Source organism: Puntigrus tetrazona, chromosome 23, assembly GCF_018831695.1.
Source record: "Puntigrus tetrazona isolate hp1 chromosome 23, ASM1883169v1, whole genome shotgun sequence".
NCBI lineage: Eukaryota > Metazoa > Chordata > Actinopteri > Cypriniformes > Cyprinidae > Puntigrus > Puntigrus tetrazona.
The window spans coordinates 16,397,292-16,416,907 of record NC_056721.1 but is presented as its reverse complement, the minus strand read 5'-3'; the positions used below and the strand labels follow the sequence as shown (position 1 = coordinate 16,416,907).

Below are 19,616 nucleotides of genomic sequence, written 5' to 3'. Positions count from 1 at the left end.
AGAGTGTGTTTAGTCTTTGCGTTAGAGTCTTACTCTGACAGCTGCGCTGAGCAGTGGTGGAGGGTGTGTGAGCAGGTACTCGGTGGCCTGTTCCATAGTGCTGGTGTTTAGCAGAGCCTCCATCGCATGCTCTCTGGAGAAGCCCATGTCCATTAGCTATGAAAGAGTTAAAGGTTTGACTGGTTAGAAATGGCTAATTACTGGTTTCAGGTATTATAGAGCTTGATTACAACACAACCTCATTTATGTGCAAATGATTGATGATTCATTTGATTACATTTATAAAAAAACAATTATTAAAGTTTTAAGCATTAATTTTATTACTTTTTTAAAAAAAAATCATTACAGTGCACAAAAACTACCTACCTGTTGTAGGAAATAAATTAATTCAATTTATTAAACATCCTTTCAAATTTTGGAATTCATAGTATTTCTTACAACAGGAAGTGGCAGTACCTGAGTCAGCTGAGCCTGGTTGACCTGTGGCTCCCTGCGTGCTGTCGAGTTGGTTCCCTCCTCTGTAGAGCCTCCAGTAGTGCTGCCATTGGCACTTCCAGACACTCCTTCTCCAACTACTCCCCCTGTTCCCGAAGGTCCGCTAGCTGCCCCAGCACTTGTGGAACTGCTCTCCTCATCAGGTCGAGCAGTACCCTCTCTCTCTTTAGAGAGACGCTCCTGGATGATAGGTTCTCCTCGCAGGATGTGACACAAAATGGCCAGCATAGACTCAGCCATGCGCCCACCATAGACCTTCAAGGGTTTACGGTTCCAAAGATTACGAATACAGCTGAATGCAGCCTGCAAAAATATGGAAAAATTAGAAATGCTGCTTCGCTATAATGCTGCAATGGTATTTATATGATTTATACTAGCACGTCATACCTTCTGGGTGACAATGAGAAATCGCAATGCACTGAACTGTGGCGCGTTGAGTGTTGCTCCAGGCACTTTTGCGGGCAAAGAGTGTGGAGAGTCCAGAACTGTGCTGGGGTTCACCATCTTTTCTACTAGCATCAACCAGGCGTCTAGGAATTCTCCTGTCCCATCAGGCAGCTCAGGGTGTTCCAAACCCTCAGACACGGGCACTTTACCTCCCATGGACAGAGCCCAGTTAAATGTCCTGATAAACGCAAAGCATTTTACTTGTATTAAATATACTACTATAGAAGTACTAAAAAAGTGTTTAAATATTCAGTTAAGTTATACATCAGCTATTTATTTTTTTCCCAAACTTCTCTACTCACTCAAACAAAGCATCATGGCCACCAGAACAGAAGAACTTCTGCAGCATCAGATGGTATGGATATTTCCTCTCATCAAACAGCATGGGTGAAGTGAAGCCCACAGAGCAGATAAAGAAAGTCAACCTGATTATAAATAAAATACATAAATATTAGTTTCCTTTCACTTTCTAGAAATAACACTTAAGCTTCAGGGAAGTCTGTTTACACGGGTCTAAAAGCAGCTCATTTTCTCAACTGTCATTTAAGATACTAATGCTATATTGAAAATTACAGGGTAAAATTTGCCACAAAGAAGCATGTGTATTTACCTGAATCGTGGCGTGGGTGTATAGGGCGGCGGTTGCCAGCTCAAGCCCTTGGTAAGGAGTTTGGTAAGAGAAGAAGCAGTGGCCCGAGCTGCCGGTGTTGGGGCGGTGCCTGTGCTTGTGGTATGATGAGAGCGCCGCTGACGGACAGGTGAGCCCACACAAAGCTTTACCAGCAATCCAAAGAGCTCTGCCAGAGCCCTGCCCAAACGAGAGGAGGCTGGGAGATAAACAGATAGACGCAATGTTATTCAAGGTTTCTCATTTTACTTATTAAAATGACAGATTAAAATGGTTTAGATGGCTCTATTGGCACTGACCTGAGAGCAGAGGCTTAATTTGTTTGATGCGTGTTGCCATGGCAGGGGTGAGTTTGGACTTGGTCTTTGGGTCAGTGGCCGTGGGCTCATCTGTCTCCATGGGAGCGAGAGAGTCTCCATCCAGACCCATTCCTTCCAGCAAACCCTGAGCAGAGGGATCCACCCCCACAGACAGGGTCTCAGTATCAGCTGGAGGAGAGAGAAGGGTTTTAGAAAAGAAAAACCAAATGCAAACCAGCAAAAAAAGGACATGAAATGCAAATAAAAATAACCAAGGAGCAAAAAGACAGGAAAAAGGAAATAAAAGAGAAAAACTGGTGGCTAAAATACATATAAAATCATATCAAATGAGGAGGTAGAGAAAGGTAGTGAGCTTTATAAAGAATTTAACAGTGAAATTGCCACTATGCAATTACTGCAGTATTTTTACCAGTTCTCCTTCCTGCAGCTGCTGTGCTGCTGGAGGGTTTATCCTCTTTAGGCACAAGTTTCTGCATGTCAGCCTGACCAAACTCACAGCCAGGAGGCAAACTGCAAAAGACAAATGAAAAAATGACAAACAAATAAAATAAAAACAATTCATCTTAGTTTGCAGACAACCACCTAGCCTAATTCTATGCTGTGCACAGTGCACCACCAGAAGATCAATTTATGACATTTTAGTCATAATTTAGTCAAAAAGGTCAAAGAAAGAAACATTTACATCATTAATAGATCTATAACATGCATTTATAAACTAGATGGTGGATTGTGTGTCTATGGAGTGAATTAGTAAAAGGTCCATCATGTAAGATGAGAGCAGTACTAACCTGTTTGGTGTACAGAGGGACAGCAGCACAGTGCTCTCCCACACCAGAGAGCAGTAGAGCTGACTCAGTTTGTTCAGAACACTCAGACCCAGTTGAGATCCCCACTGATTCACTGAGATAGCACGAATCTCACTCTGAAAGAATAGGAACAAGAGGTACTGTTAACACCACATCAGTCTCACACTCTTAACAGCCTCTCGCACTTCCAGGCTCTTTTTTTTAGTCACTAATTGTGAAAATATTACAGCAACAACTTAATATGAAAACTGATAATAAATCAACAATTAAAATAATCAAGATCTCATTGGGAAGCACAATAACATTAAAAAAATAAATATAATAATATTTTAGACAATTTAGAATTCTGTATTTTTATCAGTAATAGTAACACATAAGTGTAATATGCTTATCTAAATGATTGAAGTGAAATTGGGCCAAGTAAACATAACATTTAGTTATGTAATATAACAGTAACATTATCAACTTTTCAAATGGTAAGCAATCGGTTTAAACAATTAACCCTGTGCAAGTCAATCCACACTTTGTTTCTAAATGAAACGTCCACTTTACTACATCCAATAAATTTGCAGTAGAAAAAAAGCCTCAACGGAAGTAAAACCGCTAGCTAACTTTTAGTTTATGTGAACTTTAATTTTTTCCAATTTGATTTTTTTAATAACATTTTTGATTTAATCAGATTAATCAAAAATATTCCAAAGAAATAATCAGCAGATTAATCACTTATAAAAATATTATTAGCTGTAGTCCTAATATTGAAAATAGTATAGCTGCCTACATGCATACCTGTCCAACTCTGCAGGTATGAACAAACATGAGAATGTATGCATGCGCTGCTGTCAGGGCGTGAAGCAGTGGGGTGGCACGTGCTGACAGTGTGGCGTCTGTAACGTGGCCTGCATTGGCCAGCTCTCTGAGCAGCACAGAGCCACCAGGAACCTCGATGGGTCGATGAAGAGGCTCCAGAGCAGACAGTATACTGTCCAACTGACACAGACCCTCCTGGAGAACTTTCGGCTCATGGGACAGAGTCTAAGTCACAATAAGAAAGTGAGGGGATAAGAGAGAATAATATGAAACACTAAATATCACAGCATCTAAAGCATTATTAGGTGAAAACTTGCTACAGGTAGGCATCAACCTTACCAGTATAGATTTACAGACACCTGCCACAGCTTGGCAGGCAGCAGAGGTGGGGAAGTCAATGGGCAGGTTGGGCAGCCCAAGGATTGACACCAGTGGTAGGAGTCCTTTCTGATTGACAAATTCCTGACAGTGGTCATCTGTTGTGTTGTTACTAAGAATGGACTCCACAAATTTCATCTAAAAGGAAAGCCACATATTTTAGTTCCAGTCTGTGGAGGGCAAACTCATCTAAATTTAGACTTTGCATTTTGACAGACAGCCAATGAACTGTTCAAATGCTTAAGCTAGAATAGACAGTCTGAAAAATGAGGAAAAATGTGTCTAGATCTGCACATACCACATTCAAAATGTAATCCATAAGAGGAATGGGGATTCGCTCCTCTGTTCCCACCACTCTGTAAAAACCATTCATTTAAAAAAAAAAAAAAAAAAAAAAAAAAAAAAAAAAAAAGGTCTATTAATTATGTCGATTAACTGAAAGCACGAAACACTAGAAGGTATTTTGATGCACTAACTGCCTGTTGCTTTCCGGCTCCCCCTGCTGTTGGCTAAAGGTATGTAGAGCCTCTTCCTCCTCCTCATCCTCACTGGATGCCTCCTCTGCAGCATGGTTTGAGCGAGCTGGAGGCACCGTGACTGCCCCATCTGCTTTCTGTATGGAAGGTTTCTGGCAGATGTATTCTGGCGATCGGCCTAAGTTGCAGATCTCCTCTAGCAACTGTTAAAGGTCAAGTTAATAATCAAATTCAAGGTCTCAGAACGAAAAGGAGTTTAAATATGCATATAACACTGCAATAAAGGGCATTTTTTAAAGATGATGTGTAAAAATGTCTTCGCGCCATCCAATTTACCTTAATGATGGCTGTTGTAGCGTCTGTTTTAAGTGTGGGCTGGTGCCTCATTAGCTCGTCGACTGCACTGCCCAAGTTGGACGCGGTATCACCTATTTAACAAAATTAAACTGTTAGAAACATCTCTTTTACCTCCAAACAGAGGTACACCTATAGGGGCACTCACCTAGTGGGTCAGAGCTGCGTCGACGGCGCATGGCTGGTAGGTAGTCTGGCGAGAGCAGCACCTTAAACAGCCGCTCAAAGGGTTGGCATTGCACAAATGAGTGCAGACCACGGGCATTCAGGCACAGGGCACTGAAGACGTTAGGCAGCGAACCCAGCACCTCTCTGGTAGCAGGGACCTGTAGAAACAAAGGCGTAAAACGGGTCAAAAACACTTCAAATAATATCATGGGTTGCTGGACTTTGCAAAAAGGAGAAATCAAGGGATGGAAAAACATTAGAATATAGTGGGGAAAAGGGATATAAAAGTTCTAACATGACTGAACAGGGGGTGGTGAAAGACCATTAAACAGACAAAAGTTTTAAAATGAATGTGTGGACGCAGCAAAATAACTGTTTTGTCGCTGTACCATCTCCCTTTCCCTTTCCTTTTTATTTTTAAGGCAGACTCACGTCTTTGATGAGCAGTGCATGTAGCATGACATCGGTGAGACCATTGTCCTGCAGAGATGACAGTAAAGAGGGCTCCTGGAACACAAAAACTGTCACCACCTCCGTCGCTGAAACAAAGAACAAAAGAAATAGAATCAGAAAGAAATATAGAGGGCAGACAAAAAACTTGTCAAGATTCAAACCAATTAAATGCACATAGGGCCTTTTAAACATACTATGTAGCAATTTTCTACTTTGTGACCTTGAAAACTGAACTACACAATGTTGCACATAAAGAGTTTGGCTAATATATCACCAGCACCAGAAGTATTGTTAACATTGTGCTTACCCAGGAGAAACAGTGAGGGTCCGTAATACTCTGCATTACTGATGATGTGTTTCAGAGAGGTAGGAAGGGACCCATCCATTACTATAAAAGAGTGCAAAAGCAATGAATGTCACTTTTAGCAAATTAAAAAAAAACGCTCTATTAACCACAAAGTAAAAATAAAGCATCATAAAATGCAGAGTCTTATACCATGACGAATGCCGTCAGAGAATGCAGGATCCTGAATGGCTTTTTCCAAAAAGTTCAACATAGATTTCAACAGAGCAGCCCTTTGGGGAATGCACTGCACTCCTGTTGGGAAAGAAGAAAATATGCATTACCAAACTGTCCACAGTTTCTCATATAATAAATAAAAGGAGATCCGCTGACTTGCAAGTATACTTATTGTACCTGCTCTGGGAGTGCTGACTGCACTGCTCTGTGCTCGCGAATCTGTCTCTGCTCTGGAACCAGAAGAAGTAGATGGGCCAGGACTGCTCTCCATGGCAACCTCTGACACTAAATTGACAAAAGCACGTTTTACTTAATTTCCATTAGTATAGCTTTCAGAAGACTTTAAACATACGTTCTTAGTATTTACTTGCTTGACAGAGTGGCCCAAAGAGGAGCTATACAAGTTTTTTTTTTTAATGAAATGACGGATAAAGTTTGTGTAACTTGAAAAATAATAAAAAAAATGTATCAATAATGCAGGTCTTATTTATAAAATATGTATAAAATGTGCATTGTGTATTTATATTCTGTAATCAAATAAATAAAAATGTAGTTTTAAGCCTTTTAATTTAAATTAAGAACTTTTCAGAAAAATTAAAACAAGAAATGTGTTATTCCTCAAAAAAAAAAAAAAAAAAAAGTATGCTAGTAGTAGGCTATGTACACTCCATTGAAAAACAGTAGAATTTCAAATTAAACTTATTTTGACAGGTTATCACAAATACCTTTACAGTTCAGTGTATGTGATTTGACACATTTATTCAAATCAAATAGTAAAATGCTTTTAGAGCAGTTCTGGAGAGGATGTTTGTGTGTTTATGTCCTCATTTAATAAGATGGTAGACACTGAAAACAAAGAGTCACGCGTGCTTCAGTAAGTGTGTAGTATACAAACTGTGCGCCTGCGGCATTTAGTAACAAAAACTTGCATGAACCCTTTTTTTGAGGCTTAATATTTACAGATACAAATCCATATCACAATGTGATTTAAATGTAACGACCCACTTTTTATTAGTTAATTAAAAAAAAAAAAAAAAAAAAAAAAAAAAAGAAATTTTGACATTCCAAGTTAAACTGTAAATTCCGTTTTTGAGTGGATTGCATTATTTCTTCCGAATCACAGAAATCATAAGGCCCTACTTAAAAGTACTGATGATTCTGGTTAGCTTGAGCAAACAGTAAAGTAAACAACAAAAACAAATCCAGAAATTATCATCAAACCCCTGGGCCTAGTGTGTAGATGAGACAGTGTGTTGATACTACACAAATAAGGATCAACTAAATAACGCCACATGCAGTAAACAGAGATGGTACTAACTGTCCATATCTGTGTCCATGTCCTCGGTCTCAGTAGCTGTGCTGGGCCTCTGGATCTTTGGTTTGATTACAAAAGGGCACTCTTTCCTGGAGAGGTCAACCTCATGCTGCACAGAGAAACAATGGGGTCACATTCCGTCAACAAAAGGGCAGAGGGCAAAAAACTGAATAGTCTGCGCAGAAGAACAAGGGGCTGAACGAGTTGTGCTGGGAAGGGCTTTCAGTACCTCCAGTCTGCAGATAAAGATTGAGAGGCCACCGTGGGACTGAAAAGCAGCCATGTCTAGATTGGTGATGAGATCCACAACTCTTACTGCCCGTGTCACAAAGGTAATCTGGTCCTGCTCGTCCCCAAGGAACTTGATCACCTGATGTGGAAGTGGCATGGTTCACAATACATTCTCTCATATCACCACCTCATTAAATGCTCCACAAATGAGGAAGCACTAAAGTACCAACCTTTAGCAATGCCTCCATCATACCACAAGATACTAGGGCCTCTCCACCAGCATCATAACTAGCCAGGTGGTAGAGGAAGGAGAAGAGGGCTGTGGCAAATTGGTGGGGGTACGGTTCCATAAGTGGGTCTGGAGCAAAAATAAGAACAGAATGTCACCGAAACTGAAACCTAAGAAAAGAGCTCAGGGAAGAAATTAGAGCTAAAATTCTATATACACTTACCAATCATGGCCTGAATGCAGTTGCGGACAAGCACAGGCAGAAATCCATGATAGGAAGCCGTTCCAGTGCAGTCGATAATGTTGGAAAGTTTGGGAGTGCGCTCCAGGTGAACGATGGATGTCAACGTTCGCAAAGAGGCAGCCTTAATGTCCTGTAACAATACAATTGAGGGTTCATAAAGGAAATTAATCTAAAAAGCTATACTTTCTGTTGTTTGAATAGTGCAAAAATACATATGCCATAAAAATTAATCTTTGCTACCCACCACCAACTGTCTGTCTGTTATCTGAAGTACATCCACTAGCTCCTCTATAAGTCCATTGTAGAGTATGCTATTGGCTGACTCCTGGAGGGCATTTGAGTACACTGCAAAAAAAAAAAAAAAAAAAAAAAAAACATACATAAACCTCACCAGGCAGAAAGCGAGAACCTTGTGCTGTTTTATGAAAATAAATACCTGTACGTATTTCAGTCAGTACCAAAGGGGTCAACTCACCGAGTATGGAGATGGCATGCAGTCTGGCTTGCACAGCCTGCAGTCTCCTCTTGTGGTTAGAGAAGCCATGAGCCAGACGAAAGTGTGTGAAAAGCAATATTTGTTTGTCTTTAGGGATGTTGTACATAGCTGTCAGAGACTCCATGATCTCTGAGGGGCTCTCGGAAATCTGAGGGCACACCAGGGAAAAGCAAAAATCAGATTCGAGTGTAATCAATAGCCATTAAAAGGTCTATGTGCTTTCATTAACTGTTGCACAAGTACGGCAAATGAAAACAACTAGGAGAACTCACCTTATCAAGTTGTTCGATATGAATGTAGTGTAGCGTATTACTGCTCGACTGTTGAGAGGGCAAAATGGTACAACAAAGGTTCAACAAAAAAAAAGAAAAAAAAAAAAAAGAACAATGCTCAATAAGATTGGCGAAAATAAAGAGAAGCGTGACTCCATACATACCTTCTTTTCCACTTTGACCTCAGAGCTGGGTTCTGCATAGAACTCAAAGTGCAATGTTGTGGCACTCGGTGGATATTTCTGCATAACACAAATACACACACATCAGGGGAAAAAAATAAACTGCAGGACTAAACGAAGAAGCCCTGGATAAGTAAAATTTTAAAATGCTATAAAATGATTTTTATATAAAAAAAAAGCTGCAGCAATAAATGATTAAAAGCACTTTAAAATAATACTGTAGATATTGATATTACCATTTCAAAACTGAATTTTGTATAATATCCAACTAACACTATTTTATTACTTTACCATAGAGACATTAAGAAAATTGTCATAAAATTTAGAACGCCACAGACGTTTGCATTAAAATATTAAAATGACTGGATGTGTGATTTAGTAACTGCACTGGTCCAATAAGGCCTAGCCCTGGGTCACTGGGTCATCCATACTAAACTATGAACAGCTCAAATGGTGCACAGAAACAACTTCAAAATATAGAGTGTTTTTTCTCCTCCTATGTTCACAACGACATAGAATACATGTAATAGGACAAAATAGCATACCGACATCGGCAGATCTCTGCAACACTCCGCAAGACCAAAGCCATTCTCTTTCCCACCCCAGCTCTAGGACAGTGGGAATAAAAAAAAACATCAGGAAAAGGTGTAGAATAAAAGATAACAAGCATCAGCCTTGAAATGTCACCATGAAAGCAGGCCATCATGCTGCTTTGGTTAGAACAGATACTAAACAGCTGAAATAATTTCATCAAGTATTAACTTCAAAAGTTCACACCAGAGTCATGGATTAAACTTTTTTTTTCCCCATTTGTCAATTTTAAAAGGTAAAACAATGAACATTGCTGCTGCAGTATTAAATCACACGCATTTCAAAGACCTTTGATTTGCAGTTTCTTTCAGACATGGCATTTCAATCTTCTAGACTTCAGCAATCAAAACCGAGAAAAGAAATATGCTGACATGACGAAACGTAAAGCTTTCATACCTCAGCCAGATGCTGAAGACGGGCGAGCAGTGGGCTCCTCTTATCTGAGCCCAGTCTGGTGATGTAATTGGAACGTTTGCTGAACACATACAGGAGATTCAGCACAGACAGAACCACCTGCATGTCACATGATGCTAAAAGGGTGGTCAGGTGCTACAGACACACACAAAAAAGAAAAAACAAAATGTTCAACCAAACTTGCAATGAACCATTTAAAGCTAACAGAAGCAGGTTTTGTTGTAACAGTCTAGCGTTGTAGTACCTCTATAGAGCTGTACAGGTGTCTTGAAAAACTGTATTCGATTAACAGTGCGGTGAAGTTGAGCACTGCCAGCAATAAGGCTTTTAGCTGCCCATTCTCTGGCCGGTCGCACACCAACAACCACGACATGTTTTCCACTGTCTGCCCTGCATCACAAAGGATGCCATCGAAACGGTCCAGCAGGTCTACCCAATGATACAACTCGCACTGTGAAGAGAAACAGGTTGTGATTAGAGATCTGAACATGCATATTAAACGGTGTGACGCTAGAGGTGCTGGCAAATACCTTGCCAATGTTCCAGGTCTTGATTTGCTGCAGTTCCAGCAACAGCTGTTCATCGCTGCATCCTTTCAGCTTCTCTATGAGAGTCCTGCAGTCGGCAGGCTGGAGGAGGAGGAGTGTGCAAGAACGTCAACTATGAAGAAATGCAAGCGCATACAACCTCAAATACTCCAAATGCACTTGTGTTTACTGACCGCTTCAGTGGGGGTTTTCTTCAGTTTGCTTCTGTCAACCTTCATGGTCACTAATTTCTACACTCGATTCCTACAGAGAACACATCAAACAATGAGAAAGAAAGTCAGTCAAATGAACAGTGAATAATACTCATCTACATGCCACCACGCTTCTTTCAGTTCAAACAGCTCAGATTTACATTTAGTTTAATACTAGACTTAAGCCTTGTCAGTGAAAACGGAGGATAAAATTAATCCTGGCTCATTCTGAACCTGGGTAAACAAAATCCTAGGTTATGTTTCACACGTTTCATACTTTACCTGAATTGCATCCTGGGTTATCATAACATGACGTTTCACACAGTACATTCCCAAATCCTGTATTTATGTACATTGTCAGGGTCACTGATTGGATGAAAGCAGTGCACAAACTATTTACATAAAGCATCTAGCACTGTAAATCCTCAAATGTATTTCCAACTGTACCGTCAAGATTTTCCTGAATGGACTTTTCAGACCATTAAATACTGAAACCATCTCTTTGACACACTTTCTCTCACCATTTGACATTTCAACTACTAACATATTACTGTTTAAACAACACACAGTGTTTCTGTGACTGTCTAAAGCGTGTGAAGCACAAGATGTTTGTTGCTAAGCGTGCAACCGTAACTTTCTAAAACTACAATGGTTTACATGGCACAAGTTTGATACCACAAAGTGTGGTTAACAATACAAAAGTGGCCCCAACTCTGCTTCTAAATAAAAAGTGTGAAACACTCCTTCACCTGGTCTTAAGAAAGGTTTAGAATGCAGATAACCAAACGCACTTATAAAGTATACAATTACATATAAAATAATCAAACATCCAATTGTAGTCCGAAATGCCATCATTTATGCCAATGCAAACATTCATCAGCTACATTTTTATGCAGATACTTACGGTATATGATTTGGCAATTCCAACTTAACGGCATTTTTCATGTGCAAAACCTAAAGTAAAAAAGATAAATGAAAGTGAAACAATCTAACGACAAACATAAGAATGTTTGAGATAATGCCTTTTGACTTTCAAAAGGCATTAACGTAAAACTATACATATTAAAAAAAAGCTATTTCTTCTAAATGGTCAAAACAATCCCACACTAATTAGCTGCAGAATAAAAATCAAGGTCAGTGGAAAGAAAACATAAGTATGAGAGCAAGCCGAGGGAAAAGCAACCCACATTGGTTCAGATATGGGCCAGATTCTGGGCACAGACAATCCCTAGCATCTGAATAACACGTCTTTACTGAATTTAACCAATTAAATTGCTCTTTCTGAAACAGGAGGCTTTTAATGTAGCGTTCTTAGAAATTACTCGCTCCTTCTGAGAAGCAAAAAACTCATTTAGGACCTTGAACCCGGTCAAAGAGAAGCACTGGCCTGTGATCAGGGAACCTGACGTGAAATAAATAGCCAACGCATAGCTAGCTATGCCATTTAAACAAACGCACTAAAGAAAAACTGATTTTGTTCTTGACAGAGAAAGTGAGATGTAGTCGACAGAACAACACAGCAGTTAGCTACCGAATACCGACAAATTACAATGACATTAGCTAACCGGAGCGTTCACCATAAACGAAACTATAACACCGTAAACAAACAAATTTAAGTACAAGTGAAAGTAACAAAGCCATTCTGGAAATAAACCAATAACTCGAAATGTTATTTCATCAACCATTTTTAACGAAAAGACGACAGAAAATGGAGTACAATTTGAGGGAAAAGACAGCTAACATGCTAGCTAGTTTTTTTTCCTTGCTAACCGCTAACTCAGTCAGCAAGCTAAGTTTTGCGGATAAACATAGTCACGTCATTCCCATTTAATGGCGCGAACAAAACACAACGATCGGCAGTTTGTTAAGAAACTGTAACGGAATTACCGTAAGCGAACTGTGGGGGAAATTGACCGTTAGCAGCTCGCGCGACATCTTTGTGAGCTCACGAGCTACAAGGCACTAAGCATATAATTCCCCTCAACATGTCAACACAAACCCGCAATCCCTCGACTCACTGCTAAAATCTCATCAAAGCCGCACTTTTCCAACAAACATTCGTCAAATCCTTAATGTGCCGCTAAACTGAGGTGGAATACGTCAGGGGCGCAGCTACACGGGTCCCTTTTTTTTCCTCCAAGCCGCTTACATGCTCTGGACAAATCTAGAGCCCGGCTCAGCCCGGCCTGCTCCCTCAAACCCGCTCACTCCCCTCAGAACTCTAGCTCACAAAAACGGCGTCTGTCACAGCGCTAACGCGCCGACACAACCGTACCGTAGCATATATTATCACTCATCTTCAGCGAGCGCTTCGTCTCGATGAACCGTGACCGGAGAGGCGCGCGCAAGTGGCGACTGATGAGACGCTCGTGCATGCGTTGGTTTGCTCGGTTAGCTGAGAAACGCAGAATATCTCGCTGAATCATTCCCTACTCGGGCCTACCATAACACTGACTTCCAGTGGACGGCTCAATTTCTCACTTTTTACTGCTGCACATTGTGCGTAGCTGCATTTGGGGCGAACGTAGCGTGTCACACGCGATGCTAAAATCCACTTTATCAAATTAAAAACATTTATCTGAAAAAACTTAAAAGTATTAAACGTTGGAAGGTTTGAGTTGAGGCATGGCAGAATTCGTCAGAATAACTTTAAATCAAAAAAAGTTCATGCATTTTACAATTAATTAGTCTGGATATTTTTCTTAATGCACTACATTAAGAGGTAACGAGGAACCATATGGATGTTATGAAATATATATTTTACCAAACCATAATTTCATTTTAATATTATTTCACTTCTAGATTGAAAATGAATTCATTATACTTACGCAATGACTGAAATTAGATTTTAATCTTTTATTGAACTTAATCGTTCATTGAACTATGCTGTAGTTTGGTAACAGGTTTCATTTTTTTCATTCCTGTCATCAGCAACAGTTTACACCATAAAACAATATACAAACAGGGTTAGAAAGTTCATGATTCTTTTTCTTTTATTTATATCCACTTTACAACATGAGTTAGGGTCAATTTGTTTACACTGACCCATTTTATCCATCATCAATGATCTCTATAATAGACCATATAGGACATATTTGGGGAATTTAGTGCATTGGGGAATATAAACAGTGGGTACTTCTCTTATAGAAATTTGTATAGTGTAACTGGACAAAATAACATTACTGAAGGCAGAAATATGCAAACCCCTAAAGGCCATATAAGAGGAATTTAGGTGTCAAGACTGTTGCTGGACTTGACGACTCAGCATATTTATGGGTATGAGCATCCATATCCAGAGTACACAATGTCTAAAGCCTAATTTTAAGGCCGTGGAAACTAAAAACGCATAAATCCAAAGCAAAAAAAAAAAAAAACATATTGTGCTATCTTATAGGCACATGCTAACACATTCACATGCTGTTTTCGTCGTGATCCCTTGACAGAACCAGATGAGTCTATCCGCCAGATCCCCGTCATCTTCACTCGTGCACGTTTATTACATTCGATTTTAGAGATTCTGGTTACAGAGAAACTGATTTTGTAAGTAAATTTCCCTCTATGCGCGCGCACATCGCGCGTGCATACAACACACCACAATGCTCGACAGTCTTGACTGCAAATTAAAAATGGCGGTTTAGCAAAGTGTCTGGTCTTTCCATCCAAAGCACGTATTTTAACTACACTATACGCATACAGTGTGCAAGCAAAACCGTCCGGTGGCTTTAACGGTCGCGCGGAGTCCGCCGCAGACGTCTCCACCTAACAGACAAAGACTAATTTAAGCTCTTACCTCGGTTGCGCCTCAACATAACTTCTCCATCTTACAGCAGCGAGTGGGGATGCAAATCTCGCGATATTTAAATTGGCTTCTTCTGCTCCAATAGTAAACTGCTGTAGTCACGCAGACCAGCCCCTTCAGCGATCTGCTCCTAGACAGACGAACATAATCATAATAAAATGCGATCAGTATTCAGTAAAATAAAATAAAAAAACATTCCAGTATGGTAATATGATAATCCGTTTTTGTCATACGTGTCTCGCTTTGGGGATCGGAAGATACTGAAAATTCACTGTCAAAGAATAAAACAGCTGCAAATAAGATAAAATAATACAAGTTATTAAATACATTTTAAAATGTACATGCATATGTCACAGACTACACCCTGAACCCCAAACAGCAACGGTGTTTGCCATAATAATATAAAATATCATTAAAACTGTCTTTCATGTCCTTTAGAGATATTGTTCTTAAAAGTCGTGTATAACAAAACCATGAGCTTCAGATTTTTTTACTAGGCCTACCACACACTAGGGCTGTCTGTATATTAAAACAATCATGATTAATTTCAAGTATTTGCTAATACCACCAGTTTACTGGCAACTATTTGTGGGACCAATTTAAATTGCGTTTCATTTGCATGAATTGCATGTAGCCGTCAAAAAAACATGTAATGTATTTTACATTTCTCTAAAGCGAAAAAAAAACGAATTATCTAAACACATTTTTAAAAATAATTAATACATTGTGAGTCCCCTCTGCAAGTCGAGAACCAGTCACATCGCGACTCCTGCCAGTAGGTGGCAGCACGAAGCTGTTTAATAGTCAGTTTTTAGCACACGACCGATTACACAAATAGAAGAAGAGTGTTGTCGTAGCAACCCGAAGCTTAACGTTACAGCGAAAAGCTGTCCACGGGTTTTGTAGATAAGTATGAACGTTGCCTAAAAGCGTTTTATTTGTGTTCTGCTTTAACCCCTGTTGGAAACAAACTTACTGTCTGCACGCCAACTGAACTATATTCGCAATCTTTAACACATTTTAGAGAGTTGGTACGTGCATCCGCGGTTAATGTCACACCTTTTGCGTAAACCGCTGAGTGCTATGCTCGTTTTCAAAGTGCGATGTTGTTTTCTGTTTAGTTCAATGTCGGTGGTAAGCAGTCTGGTACCAGCCCGTTTCCTGACTCTCATCGCTCACCTCGTGATAGTCATCATCATATTCTGGTCGCGGGTAAGAACTTCTGTGTTTAATCACTGCTGGGTCGCAGGATATCATTGCGGTCAGGTCTGCGATTAAGCGTTGAACCGTCGTCCCACAGGAGAGCAGTGTCAGAGCCTGCCTACCACTGGATTACACCGATGAAGAATACAGGTTAGAGGACACACGGTACGTTCATATGACTTGGGTGTTCTCAATTGCTTTATAGCTATGTAGGCCAATGAGAAAACATTTTTATCACAATTGAAAAAAATGTCAATTTTTCAGAATTTCAAAATTTCAGAAGATAATTTTTTTTTAATTGTATCACTTTTGATCGATTTAATGTATCGTTGCTAAATAAACATTAAATTCCCCAAAGAATTGTTGAAAAACTATATTTGAGGATCACAATGCAGCCCCCAAACGAATTGCCTGTCTTATCAAATACAATAAAATGTAGTATAATCGCTATTTAATTCATACATTTAGTTAAGTATAGGTCAAAATATGTTTTTTACATTTAACATATCTGTTAATGATGGTGGAACATTATTTCACCCATATTTTTTCACAAAACTTATTTGAACATTAAAGTAGACACTTTGCTTGCATTTAATAAATGAAGTTTTCTGTGTATCTATAATCACTTTAGTAAATTTAATTTGATATGGACATCATCTGTCTGTGTATATATCTATTTATTAATCTCTTCTAACCGTTTTTTTGGAGTGCAGCCTCATAGTGGCTTTATCTGTGACCCTGGGCCTGTTGGCTGTCGAGCTGGTTGGGTTCCTCTGTGGTGTCTCCATGTTCAACAACAATCAAGCTCTTCTATGTATCCTTACCACCACAGGCTCAACATACTTGGTTGTCCACTTCAGAAGATAGATATCTTTATTATCCAAGAGCAAATGCAAAAACAAAGCAGTACTTAATGCATTGTTTGACCGTTACAATTGTATCCACAATGATAGCAATTAGCCATTACTGGTTGTTACTGATATATCAAATTACTGGAACAGATTTTTTTTAACCATCACATTGTAGCTACAGGATGTCACGCCAGTGGCTCTGTGGCTTTGCTCTTCTTCATGTTTGAGCAATGGACCTGCAGCATCTACTGGTGGATCTTTGGCTTCTGTAGGTCTGTATATGTAGGTTTATATCTGTGAATATAAATGGTCTTATTGATAAATTCTCTTAAAATTTGTCTTTTTAATAAAACTTTTTGAAATCGTGTTTTCTCTCTACATTTCAGTGTGATTCCAGCACTATATGAGATGATCCTTTTTGTTGTAGTGTTTGGATTTAAGAGGAAACCTCTATGAGGATCTCTGCCCTCTCTATTGTCCTTTCATGACTGACGTACCAGAATATCCTGAAACCAGAATAATACTCACTGGCACTATAAATAAGTGTTTTCCATGAGTTCTTAGAAAGCTAAATTATGTTTGAAAGCTTTCGGATGGTTTCAACCTGTTGACTAATTTACTTCTTGAAATCATTGCATTTTGTACACATTTAGATGAATTAAAGCATCTTGTATTTTGCTACAAACTGGGCCTGTTCGTTCTTACTTTTTTTATTTTTTACACCTAAAACCTGTTAATTATAAGCACAGATACATCTATTTTACATCTATTTATGCTAACTGTGTTGCCCAAAATCATACTAAAAACAAGATTTTAGAATAAATTAGGTCATACTTTCTTCTGTGACGAAAGAAGAAGAAAAAATATATATAGAATATATAAACTTTCCTTGTATGTTTTCATATATTTTGTTTAGGTTGTTTAGGTTTTGTTTAGGTTAAGAAAAACTTGATGTCAATTATGACACAACTTTGGAGTGAATTATAACTTTTATTTTATGTGAGAGAAACATTTGGAGCGAGCACTGAATGTGATGTTGTAATCATGATCTGTTGACATTTCAGCTGGAAGCGGAAGGTGGGTAACTCCAGGATAATAAGAGTGAGAATTAGCCAACCAATCTGCTTAAGTCACAAGATGCGCTGCAACTTTAACAAGTTATCATTTTTATTTAAAGCACAATTGCCAGTCTCTAGCCTATATTTGCTGCATATAAAAAGGAGCAGTAACAAGAGAGAAGTTTACCAAAGAGTGTTTCACGAGAATCCAAATGATGTATTACCTCCATGATGTATTCCATCGGCTTACAAGGATACATTTATATTTATGTTCTTAGCAAACATCAAGGTGTTTGTTGATATGCTGTAGAACTGCCAAGAGAAGTTAGTCCTTCACAGGAGTGATGAGTCTGTGAGCCTGCGAGGCACATGCTGAGCTGAGCATAGCTGACTTTAGCTGGACTGCACACACTCTTTCATTAAGATGGATGAAAACACACAAATGAACAGTGACAGTCTCTACACTCCAAAAGGGGGGTTTTGCAGCAATGTCACAGAAGAACCATTTTTGTTTCCCCAAAGAATTAGAACCATTTTTTAGAGCAATTTTTTTTCTCTCAAGTGCTTTTGTGCAATGCACAGTTCCCATGGATAGTGAAGGTTCCTAAAGTCATAGATGTCAACAAATAACTTTTTAAAGAGTTTAGAATATGACATTAACACTATTAAACTACTAAAACAGAAACTGCTCTAAAACAGAAAATGTTCTATCTGTTATTTTATTATCATGATATCATCACACACTCATCTATATCTAAACATTTATAAAGTGTTCTTATAAATGTATAAACAAAATTAACAATTATTAATTAAATTATTAATTATTAAATTAATATTTTTATTTAGTACTTTTAAAAGTCACTTAATTAAAAATGTTTTAATTAAGGCACTCCATTAAATTAAATTGAATAAAGTTATTAGTCAAATTAAGGATATTGTAAAGTTGAAATTGGTTTTGTTGACATTTATTTTAAATGAAAAGACTTGCAATTAAACTCGCTGAAAACCATCTCTCCATGCCTTTAAGAGAAACCCCATCTCTCCTTTTCTGCTCTAGTGGCACCTATTCATGTACCCTGATTTTCTTGGACAAAATCAATACCTCCATTTCCAAGAAACTTCCCTCATATCCTCTAAATAATCCAACCACTCGTCCTAACTTAAATAAACCATAGCAATCAATAAGGCAACTTCAGCCAAGATGCTGCATCGGCCTGTCTTTAATGAGCTCCACACTCTGTGTGTACACAGCCCTATTTCCTCGGCAGTGGCATGCAACTGTCTGCACACATATTATCGGCACGCTTTGCTCCCCATCGTTATTTTCGTCCTTGTCTCTGTTTGCCACGACCCACCTCATCGCCCGACCCCTCTGCTGTCTGTCGCATAGTGAAAGCTCTCTTCACCTTAGGCCAATTAGTGTCAACTAGACACCAACAACATCAGTGACCTCTGGCTAGATAATTAAAACTAAATGGAAGGTGCATCTTGACAAAAAAACGCCATTTCCGGTGACTGTGCTGGGACCTTTTGCCTTCTCCTTCAGTGGGTATTAATACTGTGCACGGCACGACGCTTTATAGTGTATTGATGTCACTGTCCAGTTTTGCACAAGTACTAGTGATCTAAAGAAAGGAAACTAGAGCAGATGCCTATGACAGCTTCAAAGAAACACAGTGATGGTTAATGACTGTGCAGTTTTGTGGTGGATTTTACGGTACATGCTATTATGTAGCACAGTGCAATGCTAAATTATAGCCTACTAAATGCTATTAACAGGGCACAACATTTATGTAATTGCAATTCTGTTTTTCTGCAGAGGTTATAAATTGCAGGATGCAGGGTTTTACCATTCACAAATGCCCTGTGAACTGTAAACTGAAGAGGCTTATTCGCGTTACCAAGCCAAAGCGCTGTTTTTATGTCACTGCTAAAGCTTGAACAGAAGAGGGCGCCAGTATGTATGTTAATGTACGGTTTCTTAGCGATGCCAATTAGCATGTAGTAGGTAAGGAGAGATCTGTCTATTTGAACCCTTTTCTAAATGTTAACTAGCTTTAGGTGAGACATCTGTTGACTGCATAACTGTGACAAAGCAGTTCTTTGAAAAAAGATTGTGATATTTGCATATACGCATAAA

General features: G+C 39.0%; 2 protein-coding genes across 5 annotated transcripts in view; one reads left to right on the top strand and one right to left on the bottom strand.

Moving 5' to 3' along the window:
* huwe1 (HECT, UBA and WWE domain containing E3 ubiquitin protein ligase 1) overlaps window positions 1–12,996 on the bottom strand; it is a 35,363-nt gene extending 22,367 nt beyond the window's left edge. The window contains exons 1-33 of the mRNA XM_043224315.1: window positions 12,841–12,996; window positions 11,470–11,519; window positions 10,548–10,617; window positions 10,357–10,455; window positions 10,071–10,277; window positions 9,809–9,961; window positions 9,367–9,429; window positions 8,804–8,881; window positions 8,640–8,687; window positions 8,347–8,515; window positions 8,116–8,216; window positions 7,851–8,001; window positions 7,629–7,756; window positions 7,397–7,537; window positions 7,171–7,276; window positions 6,030–6,137; window positions 5,829–5,930; window positions 5,640–5,720; window positions 5,312–5,418; window positions 4,860–5,037; window positions 4,694–4,785; window positions 4,358–4,560; window positions 4,180–4,237; window positions 3,843–4,019; window positions 3,483–3,728; window positions 2,679–2,812; window positions 2,300–2,400; window positions 1,870–2,058; window positions 1,553–1,769; window positions 1,245–1,367; window positions 883–1,120; window positions 457–798; window positions 34–156 (exon numbers count right to left, since the gene is read on the bottom strand). Coding sequence (XP_043080250.1) covers window positions 34–156; window positions 457–798; window positions 883–1,120; window positions 1,245–1,367; window positions 1,553–1,769; window positions 1,870–2,058; window positions 2,300–2,400; window positions 2,679–2,812; window positions 3,483–3,728; window positions 3,843–4,019; window positions 4,180–4,237; window positions 4,358–4,560; window positions 4,694–4,785; window positions 4,860–5,037; window positions 5,312–5,418; window positions 5,640–5,720; window positions 5,829–5,930; window positions 6,030–6,137; window positions 7,171–7,276; window positions 7,397–7,537; window positions 7,629–7,756; window positions 7,851–8,001; window positions 8,116–8,216; window positions 8,347–8,515; window positions 8,640–8,687; window positions 8,804–8,881; window positions 9,367–9,429; window positions 9,809–9,961; window positions 10,071–10,277; window positions 10,357–10,455; window positions 10,548–10,592 — 4,308 coding nt within the window. The 5' untranslated portion in view covers window positions 10,593–10,617; window positions 11,470–11,519; window positions 12,841–12,996. The remainder of the gene's footprint in view (window positions 1–33; window positions 157–456; window positions 799–882; window positions 1,121–1,244; window positions 1,368–1,552; window positions 1,770–1,869; window positions 2,059–2,299; window positions 2,401–2,678; window positions 2,813–3,482; window positions 3,729–3,842; window positions 4,020–4,179; window positions 4,238–4,357; window positions 4,561–4,693; window positions 4,786–4,859; window positions 5,038–5,311; window positions 5,419–5,639; window positions 5,721–5,828; window positions 5,931–6,029; window positions 6,138–7,170; window positions 7,277–7,396; window positions 7,538–7,628; window positions 7,757–7,850; window positions 8,002–8,115; window positions 8,217–8,346; window positions 8,516–8,639; window positions 8,688–8,803; window positions 8,882–9,366; window positions 9,430–9,808; window positions 9,962–10,070; window positions 10,278–10,356; window positions 10,456–10,547; window positions 10,618–11,469; window positions 11,520–12,840) is intronic.
* Window positions 12,997–15,202: 2,206 nt separating this feature from the next.
* Window positions 15,203–17,103, top strand: tmem107l (transmembrane protein 107 like). Of its 4 annotated transcripts, none has more exons than XM_043225230.1 (6): window positions 15,203–15,395; window positions 15,486–15,576; window positions 15,665–15,732; window positions 16,281–16,381; window positions 16,594–16,690; window positions 16,805–17,103. In XM_043225230.1, the coding sequence occupies exons 2-6, from the start codon at window positions 15,490–15,492 to the stop codon at window positions 16,872–16,874; spliced, it is 423 nt and encodes a 140-aa protein (XP_043081165.1). In that variant the 5' UTR covers window positions 15,203–15,395; window positions 15,486–15,489; the 3' UTR covers window positions 16,875–17,103. The 4 variants fall into 4 exon arrangements, with proteins under 4 accessions (XP_043081165.1, XP_043081164.1, XP_043081163.1 ...); XM_043225231.1 differs by having other exon boundaries at window positions 15,211–15,274; XM_043225229.1 differs by having other exon boundaries at window positions 15,203–15,576; window positions 15,665–15,717.
* The last annotated feature ends 2,513 nt before the right edge of the window (window positions 17,104–19,616 follow it).

What these genes read in the sequence shown, in the direction of transcription:
- tmem107l (XM_043225228.1), top strand. Translation starts at nt 15,415, where the DNA reads ATGTCACACCTTTTGCGTAAACCGCTGAGTGCTATGCTCGTTTTCAAA. An exon ending in TACAGGTTAGAGGACACACG is followed by an intron (nt 15,733 to 16,280) that starts GTACGTTCATAT and finishes TTTGGAGTGCAG; the next exon opens with CCTCATAGTGGCTTTATCTG. An exon ending in TGGATCTTTGGCTTCTGTAG is followed by an intron (nt 16,691 to 16,804) that starts GTCTGTATATGT and finishes TCTACATTTCAG; the next exon opens with TGTGATTCCAGCACTATATG.